At 45.9% G+C, this 23,016-nt stretch overlaps 1 protein-coding gene across 14 annotated transcripts in view; it reads left to right on the plus strand.

Annotated features, from left to right (window-relative positions):
* The first annotated feature begins 323 nt into the window (after positions 1-323).
* Positions 324-23,016, plus strand: part of TMLHE (trimethyllysine hydroxylase, epsilon) — a 75,396-nt gene continuing 52,703 nt past the window's right edge. For 3 of the 14 annotated variants that reach the window (XM_065556282.1, XM_065556283.1, XM_065556289.1), the window contains exon 1: positions 475-615. In XM_065556282.1, the coding sequence (XP_065412354.1) occupies positions 519-615 (97 nt within the window). In that variant the 5' untranslated portion in view covers positions 475-518. The other 11 variants (XM_065556278.1, XM_065556280.1, XM_024107457.2 and 8 more) reach the window with 11 other exon arrangements.

A 23,016-nucleotide genomic window follows, 5' to 3' on the forward strand; every position in this document is an offset into this window, starting at 1 on the left:
AAACCAGACACCTGGCAACCCTACATGTGTCACTGTGATGTAGGGTGACCAGATGTCCCCATTTTATAGGGACAGTCCCGATTTTGGGGTCTTTTTCTTATATAGGCTCCTATTATCCCGTACCCCCGTCCCGATTTTTCACATTTACTGTCTGGTCACCCTACTGTGATGTGAGGTCATGCCAACTTCACATGTGATACAAATGCCATGACACAGAAACCACTACACTGGAATGTGGCTCTGCCACACGAGGCTCACTCCCCGTGGGCGGGGAGACTCGCTTTCCTTTGTACAGGAAACACGCGACAGCGCTCTCTGTGGTTAAGAGGACTCCCCATCAGTGGGCGGGGTCCCTTGCTGTAGTCCGGAGACCTTCCCCGCCCGCTTACAGCTGCTCTGTCCGGAGCCCGCGCTCTCTATGGTTAGGAGGGTGCCACGCCGCTCTGTCCGGAAGCCGCATATTCTATGGTTAGGAGGCCTCCTTTCACCTTCCAGTACCGCTCTGGTAGCAGCTCTCGATGGTTCGCAGGCTCCTCTCCTGGGCGGGCCCCCGCGGGAGGCGGGGTGGAGCCGTTGTCGGGAGGGTCCTGTCTGTGCTTCGGGGCTGTCTGGCAGGTGACTTGAAAGTGTTTGGGGGGGAGCTGGGGGTGGCCGGAGGGGGGCTGTGTATGGGGGCAGCTGAGGGTGGCCGGAGGGGGGCTGTGTTAGGGGGCAGCTGAGGGTGGCCGGAGGGGGGCTGTGTATGGGGGCAGCTGGGGGTGGCCGGAGGGGGGCTGTGTTAGGGGGGAGCTGGAGGTGGCCGGAAGGGGGCTGTGTTAAGGGGGAGCTGGGGGTGGCCGGAAGGGGGCTGTGTTAGGGGGGAGCTGGGGGTGGCCGGAAGGGGGCTGTGTTAGGGGGGAGCTGGGGGTGGCCGGAAGGGGGCTGTGTTAGGGGGGAGCTGAGGGTGGCCGGAGGGGGGCTGTGTTAAGGGGGAGCTGGGGGTGGCCGGAAGGGGGCTGTGTTAGGGGGGAGCTGGGGGTGGCCGGAAGGGGGCTGTGTTAGGGGGGAGCTGGGGGTGGCCGGAAGGGGGCTGTGTTAGGGGGGAGCTGAGGGTGGCCGGAGGGGGGCTGTGTTGGGGGGAGCTGAGGGTGGCCGGAGGGGGGCTGTGTTAGGGGGGAGCTGGGGGTGGCCGGAAGGGGGCTGTGTTAGGGGGGAGCTGGGGGTGGCCGGAAGGGGGCTGTGTTAGGGGGGAGCTGGGGGTGGCCGGAAGGGGGCTGTGTTAGGGGGGAGCTGGGGGTGGCCGGAAGGGGGCTGTGTTAGGGGGGAGCTGGGGGTGGCCGGAAGGGGGCTGTGTTAGGGGGGAGCTGGGGGTGGCCGGAAGGGGGACTGTGTTAGGGGGGAGCTGGGGGTGGCCGGAAGGGGGACTGTGTTAGGGGGGAGCTGGGGGTGGCCGGAAGGGGGCTGTGTTAGGGGGGAGCTGGGGGTGGCCGGAAGGGGGCTGTGTTAGGGGGGAGATGGGGGTGGCCGGAAGGGGGCTGTGTTTGGGGGGAGCTGGGGGTGGCCGGAGGGGGGCTGTGTTAGGGGGATGGCCGGAGGGGGGACTGTGTTTGAGTGGGAGCCAGAGGCAGGGGCTGTGTTTGGGGGGAGCTGGGGGTGGCTGGAGGGAGGTTGTGTTTAGGGGGAGCTGGGGGTGGTCGGAGGGAGGTTGTGTTTAGGGGGAGCTGGGGGTGGTCAGAGCGGGGGGGCAGTGTATGGGTGGAGCTGGGAGTGGCTGTGTTTGGGGAGAGATCCCAGAGGAAAGCAGCAAAAATGTCAGGTTTTCTAAATCTGTTATCATAAGAAAAGGTTAAAATAACTGGGCATATATTGTCTTGAAAAAAGACTGATAAGTATTCAGATATATTAATGCAGGGGTTCTCAAACTGGGGGTTGGGACCCCTTAGGGGCTCGTGGGTTATTACATGGGGCGTCGTGAGCTGTCAGCCCCAATCCCAAACCCCACTTTGCCTCCAGCATTTATAATGGTAAATATATTTAAAAGTGTTTTTAATTTATAAGGGGGGGGTGTCACACTGAGAGGCTTGCTATGTGAAAGGAGTCACCAGTACAAAAGTTTGAGAACCACTGTATTAATGGTTGTTATAAAAAGTGAGGTGATCAATTATTCTTCGTGTCCACTGAAGAGCCATATCTGGGAGGGGAAATTGTATGCCGGGCCATGAATGTAGGGCTGGGGCAGGGGGTTGGGATGTGGGAGAGGGCAGGGGGTTGGGGTGCGGGAGTGAGTGCGAAGTGCGGGAGGGGGCTCAGGGCAGGGGGTGTGGGGTGCAGAAGGGGTTTGGGATGCGGGCTCCGGCCAGCGCCGCTGGCCTCGAGCAGCTCTGGGGTGGCAGTGGCACGCAGCGGGGCTAAGGCAGACTCCCTGCCTGCCCTGGCCCCGTGCCGCTCCCCGAAGTGGCCAGCATGTCTGGCAGTGGCTCCTGGGGGTGGGGTGGGGCAGGGCTCTGCTGTGCGCTGCCCTGTCTTTGGGTACCATCCCTGAAGCTCCCATTGGCCGTGGATCAATTTCCCTGTGTAGACAAGTCCTTAGTGAACTCTAAAGTAAATTGTATAAATGGGCCAGCAAAAATCTAAGGTCATCAGGATTTGTAAATATCTTATTCTTGTTTTTATCTTTTATCTATCTTTATCTTTATCTTTCTTTTATTAGTAGGGAGATTTCCTTTCATAGAATCATAGAATATCAGGGTTGGAAGGGACCTCAAGAGGTCATCTAGTCCAACCCCCTGCTCAAAGCAGGACCAATTCCCAACTAAATCTTCCCAGCCAGGGCTTTGTCAAGCCGGGCCTTAAAAACCTCCAAGGAAGGAGACTCCACCACCTCCCTAGGTAACGCATTCCAGTGTTTCACCACCCTCCTAGTGAAATAGTTTTTCCTAATATCCAACCTGGACCTCCCCCACTGCAACTTGAGATCATTGCTCCTTGTTCTGTCATCTGCCACCACTGAGAACAGCCGAGCTCCATCCTCTTTGGAACCACCCTTCAGATAGTTGAAGGCTGCTATCAAATCCCCCCTCATTCTTCTCTTCTGGAGACTAAACAATCCCAGTTCCCTCAGCCTCTCCTCATAAGTCATGTGCTCCAGACCCCTAATCATTTTTGTTGCCCTCCGCTGGACTCTTTCCAATTTTTCCACATCCTTCTTGTAGCGTGGGGCCCAAAACTGGACATAGTATTCCAGATGAGGCCTCACCAATGTCGAATAAAGGGGAACAATCATGTTCCAATGCCCCTACTTATACAGCCCAAAATGCCGTTAGCCTTCTTGGCAACAAGAGCACACTGTTGACTCATATCCAGCTTCTCATCCACTGTGACCCCTAGGTCCTTTTCTGCAGAACTGCTACGTAGCCATTCGGTCCCTAGTCTGTAGCAGTGCATGGGATTCTTCCGTCCTAAGTGCAGGACTCTGCACTTGTCCTTGTTGAACCTCATCAGGTTTTTTTTGGCCCAATCCTCTAATTTGTCTAGGTCCCTCTGTATCCGATCCCTACCCTCTAGTGTATCTACCACGCCTCCTAGTTTAGTGTCATCTGCAAACTTGCTGAGAGTGCAGTCCACACCATCCTCCAGATCATTAATAAAGATATTAAACAAAACCGGCCCCAGGACCGACCCTTGGGGCACTCCGCTTGAAACCGGCTGCCAACTAGACATGGAGCCATTGATCACTACCCGTTGAGCCCGACGATCTAGCCAGCTTTCTATCCACCTTACAGTCCATTCATCCAGCCCATACTTCTTTAACTTGGCGGCAAGAATACTGTGGGAGACTGTATCAAAAGCTTTGCTAAAGTCAGGAATAACACATCCACTGCTTTCCCCTCATCCACAGAGCCAGTTATCTCATCATAGAAGGCAATTAGGTTAGTCAGGCACGACTTCCCCTTCGTGAATCCATGCTGACTGTTCCTGATCACTTTCCTCTCCTCTAAATGTTTCATAATTGATTCCTTGAGGACCTGCTCCATGATTTTTCCAGGGACTGAGGTGAGGCTGACTGGCCTGTAGTTCCCCGGATCCTCCTTCTTCCCTTTTTTAAAGATGGGCACTACATTAGCCTTTTTCCAGTCATCTGGGACCTCCCCCGATCGCCATGAGTTTTCAAAAATAATGGCTAATGGCTCTGCAATCTCACCCGCCAACTCCTTTAGCACCCTCGGATGCCGTGCATCCGGCCCCATGGACTTGTGCACGTCCAGTTTTTCTAAATAGTCCCGAACCACTTCTTTCTCCACAGAGGGCTGGTCACCTTCTCCCCATACTGTACTGCCCAGTGCAGCAATCTGGGAGCTGACCTTGTTCGTGAAGACAGAGGCAAAAAAATCATTGAGTACATTAGCTTTTTCCACATCCTCGGTCACTAGGTTGCCTCCCTCATTCAGTAAGGGGCCCACACTTTCCTTGATTTTCTTCTTGTTGCTAACATACCTGAAGAAACCCTTCTTGTTACTCTTAACATCTCTAGCTAACTGCAACTCCAAGTGTGATTTGGCCTTCCTGATTTCACTCCTGCATGCCTGAGCAATATTTTTATACTCCTCCCTGGTCATTTGTCCAATCTTCCACTTCTTGGAAGCTTCTTTTTTGCGTTTAAGATCAGCAAGGATTTCACTGTTTAGCCAAGCTGGTCGCCTGCCATATTTACTGTTCTTTCTACACATCGGGATGGTTTGTGCCTGCAACCGCAATAAGGATTCTTTAAAATACAGCCAGCTCTCCTGGACCCCTTTGCCCTTCATGTTATTCTCCCAGGGAATCCTGCCCATCTGTTCCCTGAGGGAGTCAAAGTCTGCTTTTCTGAAGTCCAGGGTCTGTATTCTGCTGCTCTTCTTTCTTCCTTGTGTCAGGATCCTGAACTCGACCATCTCATGGTCACTGCCTCCCAGGTTCCCATCCACTTTTGCTTCCCCTACTAATTCTTCCCTGTTTGTGAGCAGCAGGTCAAGAAAATCTCTGCCCCTAGTTGGTTCCTCCAGCACTTGCACCAGGAAATTGTCCCCTACACTTTCCAAAAACTTCCTGGATTGTCTGTGCACCGCTGTATTGCTCTCCCAGCAGATATCAGGGTGATTAAAGTCTCCCATGAGAACCAGGGCCTGCGATCTAGCAACTTCTGCTAGTTGCTAGAAGAAAGCCTCGTCCACCTCATCCCCCTGGTCTGGTGGTCTATAGCAGCCTCCAACCACGACATCACCCTTGTTGCTCACACTTCTCAACTTTATCCAGAGACTTTCAGTTTATCCAGAACTTGCTAATACCTCCTTTGGGTTATTTTCTTATTAGTTGGTTTCTTTCCTCTTGCTAATCAAGGCCTGTTTAGTTGCATGATTATCTTACTACTGGCTCATCAAGGATGCATAAGTTGCTTCAGCTGCCTTATTCATGTGCTACAACTCTATTCTTCTCCTATCCATAGGCTTAACTTCCTAGTATATAATAGTAGTTGAGCATTCGTGGAGATGAGAATAGCTCCCCCCAAATGTCAATTTCATTCCTCACTGCTTACCACCTTAACAGTACTCTAGGATCAGGTAGACTTCTTCATCTGAAAATTCAGTTGCTTGTGAATCTCATTTTCCGTTCTTCCTGCTTCACTAATGTTACAGGTAGGGTGGTTTCAGGTATGAGAGCAACTGTATCTCCTTTGTGTTTCAGAACTTTCAAATCTTTTGCATATGTTAACTGAGCAGTCTCTCTAAACTCAGGACCCTTCCTTCCTTTTTTTAATAGTTCCAATTTGGATGTCTTTGGACAATCATAGGAGCAGTTCCAGGCATCTCCAAAGACACATCTGGAGTTTTTGGTATATAGCAAGAGCCACATAAATGTATTAAAAATTGGCTGAGTAATATGCTTACAGATAGTGATTTGAGCTGTTTAGCTTCTGAGCAGTTAAATGCAATTAATCTGTCTGTCTAAACTGTTTTCAAATGTCCAACTGCATAACCATGATTGAATCCAGGCCATTTTGCCCTGCTAAATGCATAAAACTGGGTCTGCGAGCTCTGGATGTAGCAGTCAAAGCCCCTCCTGTTTCTTGACAATATTTTCTCCCTCATAAGCAAACAGATTTGCCTTTAAAAAAAAAAAAAATCATGCACAAACCTCAGGAGGCTTCTGAGCAGTGGGGAAGCATATGGTTCGAAGGGGTTATTTTAATAGCATTCATATGCAAAACTCTCAAATTCAGCTACCTTTTGGACATTGAATTGTGAATTGCACTAGTCCTGTCTTACCTTTGAGTTTGGCCTCAAGTTTTAGATATCCTCTACAAATCTTACTGTTGAGCAGCCCCCATTGAAAAGTGGGTCTAGAAGTCTAGCTGGTTTTGGTGCCACTAAAACCTGTTCCACTTCAGATATATGGCTATAAGTCTTTGAAATGAAGCCCACTGTGTTCGTAAGAGTTGGGAAGCAATATAACAATTGCTAATTTAAAAGTTGATGTCAGATAACAATGCCCTTCTTTTTTAATCCTGTTTGGTTTTGTTATCAATTCTTCCAGCTATTGAATAGTGTATCTTAGCCATAAATCTCTTGTTTGTGCTTCACTCTTTTCAGCTTTCATGATTCCGAGGCCCAGCTCTCTGTACCTGGGCTTCAGCTGAAAACAAAAACTCTACTACTTTTCTCTTTGAAATCATATCTTCTCCCATTACTTTGTTTGCTGGTGAAGTAAACATACTTCACAGTAATTGAATTTGCACTGAACACTCCCACTGCCTGGTAAATAGGAAGTAAAGAACTAGAGGCAGCAAGACCCATCCCATTTACACTTGATTTACCCTGTATGCCGAGTAGTTCAAGTGTTCGGCCAGGTCTACACTAGAAACTTTTGCCAGTATAGTAATGTGAGTATGGGGTGAGTTTTTTACAACATTTCTATACCGACAAAAGCCCTAGTGTAGATGCAGTTATGCTGGCAAAAAAACTGCTCTTGCTGGTATAGCATATTTCATTGGAGGAACCAGTGTAATCTATATCAGCAAAAACTGCAACTATGCTAGGAGAGTTTGCCAGTATAACTTTCCTGGCAAATGTTTTTTAGTGTAGACTAGGCCTACATTTCTTTGCTCTACGTTTCATTCACCTCTCCTATATGGGAACTTGATAAATGAATTGAAAGTTAGCTTGGTTTCAATCTAGTGTCTGTAAATACCTCTATATGTAACTTTGTACAACAGTGCTAGATGAATTATGTTAGTTATTCTGATATACCACATATGGCACCAATACACTTTTAAGTAATGGACAAGCACCAGTGTTATGAGGCTTTTGTAAATACTCCTTGTATGTCCCTCTCTTATGGGATTAAGGGAGTTGAGAGATACAGAAAATGTGGGCATGACAAATCTGTCGTCTTAGCTGGCAGCATTCTTCCTCAGGTTTAGGGTTCCTGAGGGTTTAGCCTGGAAGGTCTGTGGTGGAAGGACGGGAGAGGAAAATGTTGAAGGATGGATTAACACATGTACCTGCACAAACAAGAGGAGAATTTTGAAGATGATTTGGATGTGAAAAGCAACTTCTGAGTTTCTAGGCAAAAGTGCATATTGCTAATATGGATCAGAAAGGCATCTGATTTCAGAATTACTGCAGACCAACAGTTTTTAGTTGAGTCAATGAATGAGAACATGTCACTTACACATCTGATTTTAGATAGTGTCAATTGTGACAGGGAAGAAAAAATTCCCCGTGAAAGAGTTCATTCTGTGTAGTTGGGAGGGGAAAAATATTTACAGTAAGCCAAATGTGTTCAGAATCCAAATGAGCCATCACCTCTTCATTAATAATCAAGAGATGGAATAGTAGGGGTGAGCTTTTTCAACATTTCCATGGAATCGTACAAAACCCCCTTCAAGGTATAGATATTTGCTCATTATATTTGCTCTTGTTCTCATTTTCAGTATATTCCCATATTTTGTATAGCCCTCTCTCTCAGACTACCTCAGTGTTTCCTGGTGCTGCCAGGGGATCCTGGTACTGGCAGAGTCAAAAGGTCCCTGGCTGCCGCATACGCCTTTGGCATTGAAGGGACCGTGAATTGGTTGGAGCAGTGCTGGCTGGAATGCAGCTCCTTTTGCGGAGTCTGTGGCACCGGCATGGTCGTTGGGGCTGGTTGCCATTATGGGAGCGTGACCCATCCCAGGTCTCGCTCCATCCCTATCTCCCTTGCTGCTGCTCTCTGGCACCACAGCAACGAGACACGCTGGAACCGACCAGTACCAAGGGAGGAGCTGCACCCGGTACCAAACATGGCACAGGGCTGGGCATGCAACCCGGTACAGACCCTGACGTGCAGCCCGGTTCCGTAACTGGTACCGAACAGTAGGCTCAGGTATCCTGAGTAGAGGAGGCGATGGAAGAAAGAACAGCTTTTCATGCCTCTTCCTCTGTGACATTCCTCTCTGGTGTTATCTGGACCAGTGATCTGCTAGGTCACTCCAATCCTTGACTCTGGGAGCCAGCCTTACCCTGCTCTGCTGTGAGAACCCCCACTCCTGGGCTGTTCAGGCACAGCCTCTGGCATGTAAGCTGCTCCCAGCTTACTTGTAAATGAATGACACTAGCCAATATCTCCGGTCCCAGACACAACCCTAGGAACCTCCGTCTTGCAGTATCCAGTTATACCCGCTGGATGCTGCAAGCTTATATGAGTTGTCAATTTAACAAAGAAATTGATATGTACCAGGCTTGTTCTCCCAAGGGGAGCCTCTGACATGCTTCAAACCAAACGCACTTTTTCAGGTAAAATAAACAGATTTAACTATAAAGATAGATTTTAAGTGATTATAAGTCAAAGCAGAACAAGTCAGATTTGGTCCAATGAAATAAAAGCAAAACGTATTCTAAGCTGATCTTAACACTTTCAATGTCCTTACAAACTTAGATGCTTCTCACCACAGGCTGGCTGGTTGCTCTTCAGTCACGCTCTCCCTTTTGATCAGCGCTTCAGTCACTTGGTGTGGTGTCTGTAGATGTAGGTGGAAGAGAGGGGAAGAGCATGGCAAACATCTCTTCCTTTTCTCGTGTCTTTTCCTCCCCCTTGGTTTTGCGCCTCCCTCCCCTTTTCAGAGTCAAGTGAGCATTACTGAGTCTCTCCAAGCAAGGTTGAGCAATTCCCTGTGTGTGGTCTCATGCAGGTGAGTCACTGCATTGTAGCTCCCTTGCTGGACACAGATGTTGATGGGTTGTTTGATACCCCGCCTGGGCATTGCTTATTTTCCTTGCTGTCGCCTCTGGGGAGCTAATATCTGGCTGATTCCCACAACTTACAGCATGTTTTAGTGACAACCATACTACACAATTCTCATAACTTCATATGCATTAATGATATACATATATGGATAGAGAAATGACTTTCAGCAGATCATAACCTTTCCCCTCATACCTTACAAGGCATGCTTTATATGTGAGATCACGATTATATAAAAATGAGGAATATGGGGGTTACAGCATGCTCCTCCCAGGTATAGAATGTCACATCCTCCTCTTCACTGAATGACAATCTGATAGCGAAGAGGGCTTCCCCACCCTCAAGATGATTTAAGGACCCCCCCAAGACTTGCTAAAGCGGGTGGCTATTTTATCAGCATCTGTGCCTGCAAAAGTCACTCTGCCACTGCGATGAGGCGATAATGAAGCCGATTAAGGTCCTGTGTCAGACACCTGCCTCCCTCCCACCCACAGCCAAGAGAACGGAGCACAAATATTTCATTTCAACTCAGGGCTGTGAATTCTTACTTTCTCATCCCCCGCCGGGATCTCTCGTGGTGGTGGTGGCAGCCAATGAGAGGGAACGGCAAGGACAGATGGGTCATGCACGGAGAGCAAAGGAGCCAAAGAAGTTAGACTTACTCGGCAGAAAAGCATACTCGATGGTGGGGGGGCCTCCAACTTTGCATAGCGATCCAGCAAGCATTGCTGGATCGCTATGACTTTAACGTGTGGGAGTCAATGGACAGATTTAGAGCGAAACTCTCTCAAGACAACCAGCAGGCGTTTTCAGCTCTGGTGGACAATGGCAAGACTGCAAGTGGCCTTGGATGCTGCTGATGCTGCAGCTAGATTCATGGCCACCGTGGTTACCATGAGAAGGAGCTCTTGGTTCCAAGAAGCTGGCTTTCCTCAGGAGGTCCAGTAGACACTGCAGGACTTGCCCTTTGAAGGTTCTTTGCTCTTTTCATAGCAAACAGATGCTAGGCTTCACAGCATTAAAGATTCTAGGGCCACGTTAAAATTTCTAGGGCTGCATAACCCATCTCAGCCTAGAAGGCAATACAGACCCCAGCAGTTAAGCGCTATTACACCAAGCAGCCTAGCCATGACCAGAGGAGGGGAAGGAATAGGGGATTCAGTTGCAGACCACCTCCACCCTCCTCTGCCACCGGACCTTCTCAATTGGGCCCACGCCGCTCAGGCAACTTGAGACACTCGTTTTGACAAGTTCTCGAGGATGACATACCAACCCCCCAATCTCAGGATCTATTCCCCATCTTTTCCGACTGCCTTACCCACTTCCTCAAGGCCTGGAAATGGGTTACTTTCGACCGCTGGGTTTTAAACACAGTAGAATCAGGGTGTGGTTAGATGTTCGGCTGCGTTTGTTCTCCCTGTGTGCTGTCCCAGCTCTGTGCAGACAGTTGACACAACAGACCTCGAGTGAACTGCTCAAAGACCACAAAATCCGTTAAGGTACGAAGGTACCCAGCCAGGTTTATTGTCGACGAAGCACGGTGCTAGTATCACGGAGACTATCAGACCACTAATACATTCATGCCCATGACAATGGATGCAGCTCAGTCAATGGTGGGACATTCCACTGGCCCCTAGGCTGGCCAAAAACACTCCCTCTGAGATACATCTTTATACACCAATACAAACAAGTTACATATTGCCCCTGATATATCAGGGTGCCACCCATTGCCTTGTACGTGTTGGTTTGATCAAAACATCTCTATCCATCATGCTGTCATCCTGACCTTGTCTTTAGGATGGGTCAGCGTGTTCCTGTTATCTTTGGGTAATGTGCTGGTATCGGTGTTCTGGTACCACCCTTCTGGAATGTGCTTGCGTGAGTACTCTGTGCCCAGCACCTTTTTAGGAATATGCGTTTTTGCAATATTAGCCCTGTGCTTGCCAAATTCTGAGAGCAGGGCCTGCCTCTTGCTCACAACTTGACTATGCTTCAGCAAGTTTTGACTGTTACTTTAGTTCAGGCCTCAGGCCTCTGATACGAGGCCTTATGTTTCAGACCCTCTTCTTAATACATGGAGTATACCCTCCAGTTACTTTCTACATTCTCCTGCACCCCGGTTCCCGGTCCCTCTTCAGGGAACCTGCTCACAAGCTTCTGCTAGAGCAGAAGGTGCAATCCCTTCTTTGGATGGGAGCCATGGAAGAGGTTCCAGGTCAACTAAGAGGAAAGGGGTTCGGTTCAAGTTGCTTCCTGATTCCCAAAGCCAAGGGAGGCCTGAAGCCGAGCCTAGACCTGACCAAACTCAATCGTTACCTCAAAAAGCTAATGTTCTGCATGGTCTCCTTGGCATCCATCATTCTGTTGCTGGATTCAGGGTACTGGTATGCCTCCCTCTATTTGAAAGACTAATATTTTCATATTGCAATATTCCAAGGTCACAAATGATTCCTGAGGTTTGTGGTGAATCAGGGGCATTATCATTTCGCTGGCCTCCCGTTTGGCCTTTCAACTGCCTGGCGTGTGTTTACCAAATGTATGACAGTGGTAGCAGCGTTCCTAAGGAAAAGAGGAGTTCATGTCTTCCCATACTTGTACGACCAGCTCATCAAAGGCCAGTCCCAGCGCAAGTACAGTCCGACATTGCCCTTATACAGTCAACTTTCTTGGACCTGGGCCTTGTCATAAACATACAGAAGTCAACTCTAACACCTGTTCAAAGAATAAAGTTCATCGGAGCTCTTATCGACTGGACATTGGCAAAGGTCTGTCTCCCGGACGAATGTTTCCAGGCAATTTAGTTGTTCCCTTCAGTCGCACCCCATCACAACAGTCAGACTGTGCTTAAGCCTTCTCGGTCACATGGCTTCCTGCTCATATGTAATGCAACACACAAGGCTGAGACTCGGACCTGTCCAGGCTTGGCTGAGCTCGTTGTACTCCCTGTCCAGGCACCAACTGGACAGGGTCCTCGCAGTGCCGCCTCAGGTCCTTGACTCCCTCAAGTGGTTGCTGGACCACAGAGTATTATGCAAGGGAGCCTTCGCAAGGCTCCAACCATCTGCACATCTGGTCTCTGACATCTCAGCGCTAGGTTGGGGAGCCCATCTAAGTCATCTCAGAACACAAGGTCTATGGTCGCAGGAGGAGCTATTGCTCCATTTCAATATCAGGGAACTCAGGGCGGTCTGCCTAGCTTGCCAGATGTTCCTGCCCCATATTACAAACAAGACAGTTTCAGTTCTCACGGACAATACGTCAGCCATGTATTACATCAACAGGCAAGGTGGGGCCTGTTCATCCCCTCTGTGTCAGGAGGCAATCAGTCTATGGGATTTCTGCATTATTCATGCAATCAAGCTGTAGGCTTCTTATCTACCTGGGGTACAGAACCACCTCGCAGATCACCTCAGCAGGTTCTTTTCCGCTCACCACAAGTGGTCCCTTCACCCAAATGTCATGTGGGACATCTTCCGCCAGTGGGGTGATCTCCAGATAGATCTGTTTGCTAACCGTGCCCACAGGAAGTGTCAACAGTTCTGCTCCCTGAGGAGTCATAGCCCAGGATCCTTCCTGCTGACATGGTCTGTTATGCCTTTCTGCCCACTCCATTGATTCACATGATGCTGACAAAGATCAGACAGGATCAGGCCTGAATCATCCTAATAGCTCCAGCTTGGCCCTGGCAGCACTGGTATACAATGCTAGTTCAACAGTCTGTGGAGATGTCGGTCACACTTCCGCTCCATCCAGACCTGATTTCCCAGGACCACAGGCATCTGCTCCACCCAAACTTTGGCTCCTTGCTTCTGAAAGCATGGAGCCTTCATGGCTAAATCCCGATGAGCGAGCCTTTTTGGAGCAGGTCTATAAAGTCCTCCTAGGCAGCAGGAAACCCTCCACGAGGACTGCTTATTGCACCAAGTGGAAGTGTTTCTCCTTTCAGTTTTCACAACATGGAATGTCCTCTCTGGAAACCCTCTTACAACTCATCTTGGACTATCTTCTATCCCTGAAGGAGCAGGGCTTGGCCCTCTCCTCGATCAAGGTCCACCTGGCAGCCATCTCCGTGTTCCACCTGAAGATAGGCAATAGATAGGTCTTTTCTCATAAGACGGTAATCTGCTTCCGTAAAGGCCTGGAGAGGGTATTCCTTCAAGTGAGGAAACCAATCCCCCCATGGGATTTGAATCTTGTCCTTTCAAAATTGATGGGACCACCCTTCGAGCCACTAGCAACATGTTCACTACTTCACCTTTCATGTAAGGTAGCTTTCTTAGTGGCAATCATATTGGCCAGGAGGGTGTCAGAGAGCCAAGCCCTCACTGCAGAACCTCCTTATACAGTCTTCTTTAAGGACAAGGCGCAGTTACGTGCACACCTGAGCTTCCTTCCTAAGGTGGTGTCCCAGTTTCACTGCAACCAACCCATATTTTTGCCAGTATTTTACCATAAACCACATATTAATGGGGAGGAACAATGCTTGCACTCTCTGGATGTTAGGTGGGCTTTGGCGTTCTATATTGAAAGGACCAAGCCATTCCACAAAACCCCACAGCTCTTCATGTTGATAGCTAAAAGGATGAAAGGTCTTCCCAATTCTGTTCAGAGGATCTCGGCATGGGTAACATCTTGTATCAGAGCTTGCTATGACCACACAGGCGTTCCCCCTCCACTGAACTTCACAGCTCATTCTACAAGGTTTCAGGCCTCATCAGTGGCCTTTCTGACTCAGGTCCCCATTCAGGATATCTGCAGAGCAGTAACCTGGTCCTCAGTACATACATTTTCAGCTCATTATGCCATTACTCAGCAGGCAACAGACCATGTGCAATTCAGCAGAACAGTACTACAGTCGGCTTGCCCCTCAACTCAGAGCCCACCTCCAATGCTACAGCTTGTGAGTCACCTAAATCAGAATGGACATGTGCAAACACTCAAAGAAGGAAAAAAATGGTTACTAACTTTTCCGTAACTGTTTTTCTTCAAGATGTGTTGCACATGTCCATTCCAAGACCCATCCACCAACCCCACTCTCGGAGTGGTCGGTAAGAAGAAACTGAGGAGTGCAGGCTCGGCAGGGGCCCCCTTGTACCAGCGGCTCTAGAGCCAAGCCAACAGATACCAATAGGGGAAAAATTTCCAACAGCTGTGCTCGGGCGTGCACATACCTAAATCGGAATGGACATATGCAACACATCTCATAGAACAATAGTTAGGGAAAGGTTAGTAACTGTTTTTTTCCCCTTGTCCAGCTCCAGTTTTCATGTGTGTAGACTTCAATTTCTGCAGTAAAACTGCTTTCCCAAAGTGTAAGAGCTGCTATCTTTGTGCTTTATTACTGCTCTAAAGTTATTGGAGAAACATTCCATGTCCTATCTTGAGACCAGTGTGGTGTGTTGTAATTTTTGTATATTGTTGTAATTTTCACCTTTGAACTAGTGAAAGGGTTGGAGGGATGAGAGAGAACGGTTTATCTCTTTCTACCTCCAGCCCTCCCAGGTGCTTTTACACAGTGTTGCTGCTTTAGATGGACTAACCTGTCAAAACTAGATTTATATTACTGGACTAAACTTTAGGGTGGGAGAGGGAGCTGACCTTTGAACTATCCGATTGATAGTCTGCCTGAATCCAGACAAGGCTACTTTCTAAGTTTGAATGCTAGCACACTTGGTACACAAATTTGGTTTAGGTGTAGAAACAGATTGTTTCAGCAATCTGCTTCTGGTTTAAATGGGGATTGAGTCACTGGAGGATTTTTAATCCTTAGAACACTAGCAATTTCCAGACTATCCGCCAAATGATTGCTTAGGGGATGTGGATAAGTATCTGATGTTGTCTCTGTAGACTACGGCTTACTCCAGCATCATCCCATGTTGCTTAGATCAAAAGTACATTATCCTGGTCTTCTTAATATCTGTTTAAAAAATTCCTTAATTTGAAAGAATAACATTCAGTGGACGTGAAAGGGAGGCTTAGCCTGTTCTCTGTGGGTGATGATGGACTGTGGGGGAGAGATGTGTGGGAAAAGGGTGGCTTGACCTTTTTTTCCAATGGAAGCCATGACTTTTTGGCAACAGTTGCTCAGATGATGCTGTTTGGTTAGTTAGCCATAACTGGCAATGGGGGCAGGAGTGCCAGCAATTAGGGAGGGAGCTGAACTCAAAAAAAAACTTTTGTCAGCTTCCTGATAAAATCTGTTTTATCAAAACAACCAACTTGCCTAGGGTGCATGTGTGTTGCCCTACTGTTAGTCAGATCTATGGAGGGGCAGTCTACATGGGTTCAGGGTGGAGAGGCCTTTTCCCACTCAATATTATCATCTCTTCACCCACTGGGGACAATGTTCTCTAATACTTAGCACTTACATAGCATTTAACATCCTCAACGTGTTGTACAAACTTTAATCCTGCCAGCACCTTTAAGAATTAGGTAAATATTATCTCTGTTTACAGAAGGGAAAGCTGAAACAGAGATGTTAAATGTTGTGTCCATAGTTCTAGTCCCAAACTTAGTCCACTAGAATATGCTGCCACTAGATTACATATGAGCTCTCTACTCAGTTATACATTGATTCTAGTCCAGTAGGGTGTCTGAGTATTAACTCTTCTGGCTATAACAAAATAACTTCTATGATATCATGCAGAGTTTTAAAATATTTGGGGTATTTTATTTGCTTCTTTTAATCAAACCCTGAGCATATGTTGATGTGTGATATAAAACTTTAGTGCTGAAGACCCTTTAGCTTTATAAGAAAGTTAAATATTTTCCTATGTAGAAGAAATAATGGAAAAAACACACATACAAACTAAAATGCCCTGGACCCAGATAAATTTTGGTCCTGTCTTCACTAGAGTTCAAACCCATGTTAGTGCAATTTTGTTTAATATGGTTTGACCCAAAGTTCACACAGGGATTATTACTTCAAATTTTATTGATCTGTGAATTACAATAGGTTTCTCTATACTTCTGTCAGTGATAGTTAATTAAGGTGGAGGGCACTATTTTTACCTCTTCTCCAGCAGGTGGCAGTACACCTCTGACATGTTGAGAGCTAGCCTTCCTGCATTTAGTCCAGGATTAATTAGTGTCAAAGTACAAACCCAGCAAAAATAGAACCATGTTAAATTGGACCATTTGAACGAAGTAAGTACTATCGTAAATGTGATCATGTGTGGGGGTGATAAAAAGAGGGTTAGTCTGCTGGAAAAGAGAATTACAGAAAGAATCATGTGCTATGGTCTTTAAAAAGAAGCAGATGAAAGTCTTGATACAAATGAGTTAAGAGTTGGCAGATTTCATAGAATCATAGAAAATTAGGGTTGGACGAGACCTCAGGAGGTCATCTAGTCCAATCCCCTGCTCAAAGCAGGACCAACACCAACTAAATCATCCCAGCCAGCGCTTTGTCAAGCCGGGCCTTAAAAACCTCTAAGGATGGAGATTCCACCACCTCCCTAGGTAACCCATTCCAGTGCTTCACCACCCTCCTAGTGAAATAGTGTTTCCTAATATCCAACCTAGACTTCCCCCACTGCAACTTGAGACCATTGCTTCTTGTTCTGTCGATACAATTACTGCAAGGTGGTTGTCTCAAGCAGTCACCATTAAACACCAGGTATTTGGTTTACAGCTTTCGTTTTTAGCAAAATTAATGCAAAGCTGACATTGTCTCCTGATGTCTTTATTGGCTACTTAACTGTTGACATAACATTAATTGTGGGGGGAAGGGGAGTGGGGGATTTGTCATAGCAGAGATCCAGTGTGGAAAACTGTCTGCTGCTTCAGTGTAGTGGAGTAAATCCAGAAGATTGCTTCTTGGCAGAGAAAATAATCCATGTTGATACAAAAGTGTTATCCACTACTTGTGGTGGTGGTGGTGTTTTTTTATAAGTGGTACTTGTGCTGTGTAACATGTGCTCCGTAAATCCTTAAAACTGCTGATATGTTACTATAGGAAATGCATTATGAGCATCCATGTAATTTAAGACACCCATCATCACTGAGTTTTATGTACCTATCAATTATTTCACTTGGTTTATGATTGGACTTTCAGTGCTTGATATAGTTTTACTAACTCTCTCATTTACCCCTGACATTGAATGGTAACCTTCCTAAGGGAGGCATCTCCTTATCAGCCTTCGACATTATCCCTGTTTAATCAGTATTCTCTTCACAAAGGTTATTTTAACTCGAATAGTGCGGCCTCAGGATGGTTGGTTGCATTTTCTAAAGCAGCATAGAAATTCTCGATTAAAGATGCAACTGTCTCGCCAGGCAACCAGCACCAAATATTTATCCTGGCTGAGACTTGCAGACAATATACATTTTTCTCAGGCTGCTTAGGGGAACAGTTTGCTTTTTAAAAAACAAAACAAAACTAATGTTTGTTGGTTGCAATACTGAAATGCTGTCCTATTTCCTACATTAACAAGTCATTAATTGGAAACATTTGGTTTTAGTTGGAAGCTTGTAAGAAAGTAAAGGATTAATTAAAGGAAGAGTAAATATGAGCCATACAGCGTTTGATGAAAACCTTTTTTAAAAGCCAAATTAGAACAAGAGTTTGCAGCCCCGTTGATTAGGAGTAAATGTTGTTGTTGTGTTTAAATGGTGCTAGATTAACAGAACTGGAATATGAAATCTTCTTTCCCAGGTAGTGCCAGGTATAATGTGGGGTTTTGTGGGATGATGGTGATCTGCTCACTAAAAACTGGATGGAGACCACAGATTCATTTAATACATTAAAAAAAAAAAAAGTCCTCGTATTGATTAAAATACTTGGATCCTAACTAACTTCCTTTGTTCAATATTTTTCTTTCATTGAAATGGGAACTGAAAGCACTTTAATAAATGAACTGAAAGGCCATCTGATTTCACTCACTGTAAGTTCTTCTTGTATCCTCTACAGAGAGGCTATTCTGTTACTTGCAGCTGTAGTCCCTATGCCTCCTATAGCAACAAACATGTTTCTTTACTCTTTCTCCAGAAGGCTGTGCTATGGTGTTTTTTCTTAAAAACCTAAATAAGCAGTGGTGCCGGTATGTTTAAATTTTTCACCCTTTTGCATTCCCTTCCCTAGTAGTCTCTCCCTCTCACCCCCATACTCTTTGTCTTGGGTTAAGATTCTATTGACATGTTTCTATCTTTCTCACTCCTGTTATTCTTGGCCTTTTGGATAAATAATGTAAAACAATATCTCAGGTTCTCTGTGTACAACTCTATCCTGCCCTGGTAGAGGGATGGGCTTGATGATCCAATACATCTCTCCCATCTCAAACTCCTCTGATCATTTGGATTCAGGCTGAGATGGTTTAGCTGCTTCTTCCACCTTCCCACTTGTTATTGAATCTTAAGGGACTTTGTCTTGACACCTCAAGCCATTGCACTTCTCTGCATTGATAACTAGGTCTGTCTGTAGTGTGGACAACTTAAAGGTCAAAGTATAAAGGTAAGCTGAATACAAGAAAATTTAGCTGTCTAAATGGCTAATTTTAATGAGGACAGGTCTAACTTGCTGCTTTCAGTCAGGATTCGTTAAACTGGCACCCAAGGTAAATGTAAATGCTCTCTAGTATATGGATTTTTGGTTTCAGTTTCTCAAATTCTCCTTTTAGTTTTACTATCCATAACTGAGACTTGGATGAAATACACAGAATGCACTTATTGCAGTGACTGATTCCTGCCAATAGAGCAGAAACACAGTATGATTCTTATTGGATTAGATAAGCAAATCATTTACCCACTAAATGTTTTTATTCTCTGACAACCTTTGATACTGAAAGAGGAAGGAAATAAAAGGATTGTGTGTGGAAGGAGATAACTACAGTTCAAGCTCCCAAAGGTAGAAGTTGTTTTCTTAACAGGTTTGTAGCAGCAATCTTTCTATTTTGTGTTCTGTATATAGAAATGTATATAGACCCTGTGGTTTTCTTTCAGCTAAACTTGTGGATGCTCCAAAGGCTGAAATGAACCACTGTGCTCTTTAATATATAGTATGAAAGGAGAGGTTGTCATGAAATACCAAATGAATAGTATGGTGTTGAGCTAGACTGGGCTTTTTCTTTACATGCTAGTTGAACTTTATCAAAAGTCATTAGCTAAAATCAGCCTTTTGACCGGCAGTCTGTAGTTTACAGCTCTCCAAAATGAAAGTTTGTGTCGTTCTTGCAGAGTGTTTCAGAACTGAATACATTTGATCTTATTTACTTGACACTTTGATATCAAAGCACGAGATACTTTATCCTTACATTGGCTAGGTAATTTTTGTCCCTCTTCTGCACTAGTTTATAACTGACAATTAATACAGAAGTGTGTATCTCCCCTAAAGAACCACCCATTTGTAATCTGAAGCAATCCAATTCTTGGTTAAGCTGTTTCTGTTAGCCCTGTTTTATGCAAAACAGATCTAAGGAGCAAAAACTCTTGTTGTTGTTGTTTTTTTGTTTGTTTTGTTGTTGTTTTAAGCCAGCGTGAGAGTCTCAGGGATATCGTCTCGGGTTCAGTGTGTACAGTTTGGATTTGTAAATTGTATAAATATCGTATAGTTAACTGCTGAGCTCAAGGTAGCATCTTTTGAAGACTTGTTTACCATTTCATTATTGTAAAGTTTTTTTCGGCAGATTTGGCTAATTCTCTTTTAAGGGCTACTGATGTTAGAAGTACGAATTTTGTCCACAAAAACGATTGACTGTTGCTGGCTAGAGCCAGACATAGTGGAAAAGCAGGCACTGTCATCTTTCCTCAGCCAGCTCTGCCAGGGCACCTTATTCCTGAGCTGCAGCACTATGTCTTGCCATTCTGAACTCGGTTTCTCTTGAGCACCTACTGGACATTGTGTGGTTCTGTGAAGTGAATAATTAGAGACTAGAATGAGACCTGGCTAACTCACTTTCACGAAAACTTATGCTCAAATAAATTTGTTAGTCTCTAAGGTGCCACAAGTACTCCTGTTCTTTTTGCGGATACAGACTAACACGGCTGCTACTCTGAAACCTGTCACTTTCATGTGTAGCCATGTCTCAGAGCTTGTTTAAACAAACGCTTAGTTTTCAGACCAAGCTGGGGTGTTGGTCTACCCTGCACTAGCCTGTTGCGCACTAAGTGTCCATGTGAATCCTGCTGCCACTCACTAAAAGTTCCCTAGTGCATACTGATCTACTCCCATATCAAAGCAGCATAAATTAAAGCACACTACAAAACTGTGTGTGGCAGCAGGGTCTGCATGGACGCCCAGTGCATGACAGCAGACAGCCTACTTCAGGCTAGATTTACACTCTCTAGCTTGCCACAAACTAGTATTCATTTAGACAAGGCCTTCCTGTGGCACCTGGCTCTTGGGAATGTTGGGTACTTATTTGTTTCAATCCTATCTGATTCACTAATTTGATGTAGGCGGGAGCATTATCGGACGGTCAGAGCAAGGGAGTTGGATTCAAAGGGCTCCTGGGTTGTAGTCTCTGCTTCACAGTGACTTGCTTGTGCCCCAGTTTCCCCAACTGTAAAATGGGAATACTTCCCAACTTCTCAGAGCAAGGGAAGCATAGTTGGTCATTGTTTGTAAAGTGCTTTGTGATCCTTGGATGAAAAGTATCCAAAGTGCAACTTATCTGAAATCCCTGCCCCCTTTTTTCCCCCTTCAACTGGTGTACATTGGACACCATTTTAAAAACTTAACATTGGCCAATCTGTTGTGATTTCTGAACCATGGTATCACCTAATACGGGAATGATGACTTTGGTACTAGGAGTGGTGGTGCATGCAAGTTTTCAATGTCTTTCATGCTTGGGCACTTAAGGTGATAATTCAGGGTTTCAAAAGCGCTTGTCCCAAGCCACAGGCCTGTAAGGCAGCAGCATACTTTTCTCTTTTCCCTGCCTTCCGTCTGCCCCACCCTCTCCAATGCGTTGAGCCAAAACACTTTGATTCTAAGATGAAAGCAGATGATTAGCAAAACAGTCTGCTTGCTTGCAGCCTGCTTAAGAAGGATTATTACGTTTTAGTAACCACCAGAATTAGCAACTTCCTGATTGTTGTTTCCTATTGTCTATGAATAATTTATGGACTGAGTTCAATTAATCATCTTACTGATATTCTAACCTTAGAATTTTGTTATGTCTAATCTCAAACAACTTCCATTTTACAAAGGTCATTCTGTTTGCTGTTAAGACTGGAAGGTGTTATTCAGAGAGAGTAGCCTAGTTACTTCCTCTGCTTAGCAGATAGAGTCTTGGACCCAGATCCTCAAAGGTACTTAGGTGCCTAACTCCAATGAGAGTTAGGTACTTACATACCTTTGAGGATCTGGTCTTTGGAAACTTGCAGCCTCTGTATTGCTGCTGTTCTTACCAGCATCTGGATGTCCATGAACAAGTAAAGCCTTAAGTGGAGATGCTGGAAATGAGATCAGGCTCAGTGTTCAGAAGAATAGAAAGGAATGGTGAATCAGAGCAGAGTTAGGGTAAACCTTCTTTCTGATTGATAAAATGATGAAGGAAACACCCAAAATGAGAATTAAAATGAAACAGGTAAAAATCACTTTCTATATTCTCCATCTCCTGCTTGATGCAGTTATATTTTTCAAACGTTCCTATATTTAATATTATTGATCTAAAGCTGTTGATTGAAAGCAGGGTAAGGGGCACTCAGATATCATTGTGATGGGTGCCCTGTCAGTGTTGTTATAACAACAGATGTGGATTCCTGCTGCCACAAAACAGCTGGGTGGGTTCTGATTTAAGCTTAGAAACCTGTGTGGCTGTGCAGTAATTGAGAGAATATAGTAGTAGTATTCAAAGTTCATTAGTTCAGCAATAAAGCTCCCTATTTAAAAAAACGTATTAATTAAAAACCTGAAGCATATTAAATTATTTTCACTGTACAACTGATGATGGCTATGTAGATGGTGTGGGGCACGGGTCACTTGCTGGTTTGAACTAGATAACATGGTGGATTCTATGTAACTTGAAACAACTCGGTGCTACTTTGGGAACACTGCCAGGCTTCACCTAAACTTGCTCCTATTACCGTTACTTTCACCTCCCCACACTTGTCTTTCATCTAGCTGTTGTGTTTTGTCAGTAACATAGACTGTAAACTATTTTGGATTGACCCTATCTTTGCCCTGATTGCCACCTCTGTAATAAAGATAAATAGTAACATAGAACCAGCCATAGTAACATTGGTGTCTCTCCTTCCTCTTGAATTTCCCTAGTATGTGGTGCCATAGGTTGGCACATCTATTCTCCAGCACCCAGTGCCTGCTGAATAGAAGCAGTGGACACCAAATATCATGGCAGCCCCGTTACAGAAAGAGCCTCCCTGCTGTATCCCGTTGGCACCATATGGCCCCAGCGTCTCTGAACTGTGCCTGGCAATTACATGGTGATCATTTAGGTAAGGGGGGAGAGAGTGTATGCGCGTGCACATGTGTTGGTGTGTGTGTCCACCTCTCAGTGTGGGTCGGATGGGAAGCAGCCTTTTCTGATCGTGCTTTACCGTGGTGGTGCTCCTTCAGTCAAGTCACTCTTAATTTCCACTAGTGTAAGTGAGAGTAGAGTCTGATCACAGCCCTCTTATTATATGGTTTAGAGCAGGGGAGGGCAAACTTTTTGGCCTGAGGGGCGCATTGGGTTTAGGAAATAGTATGGAGGGCTGGTTAGGGGAGGGGGTCGTGACCCGGCCCTCCCCCCATCTGCCCCCCCAACCTCCCCTGTTCCCTGATGGCCCCCCGGGACCCCTGCCCCATCCACCCCCCATCCCGCTCCCTGTCCCCTGACC

Source organism: Chrysemys picta, chromosome 9, assembly GCF_011386835.1.
Source record: "Chrysemys picta bellii isolate R12L10 chromosome 9, ASM1138683v2, whole genome shotgun sequence".
Taxonomy (NCBI): domain Eukaryota; kingdom Metazoa; phylum Chordata; order Testudines; family Emydidae; genus Chrysemys; species Chrysemys picta.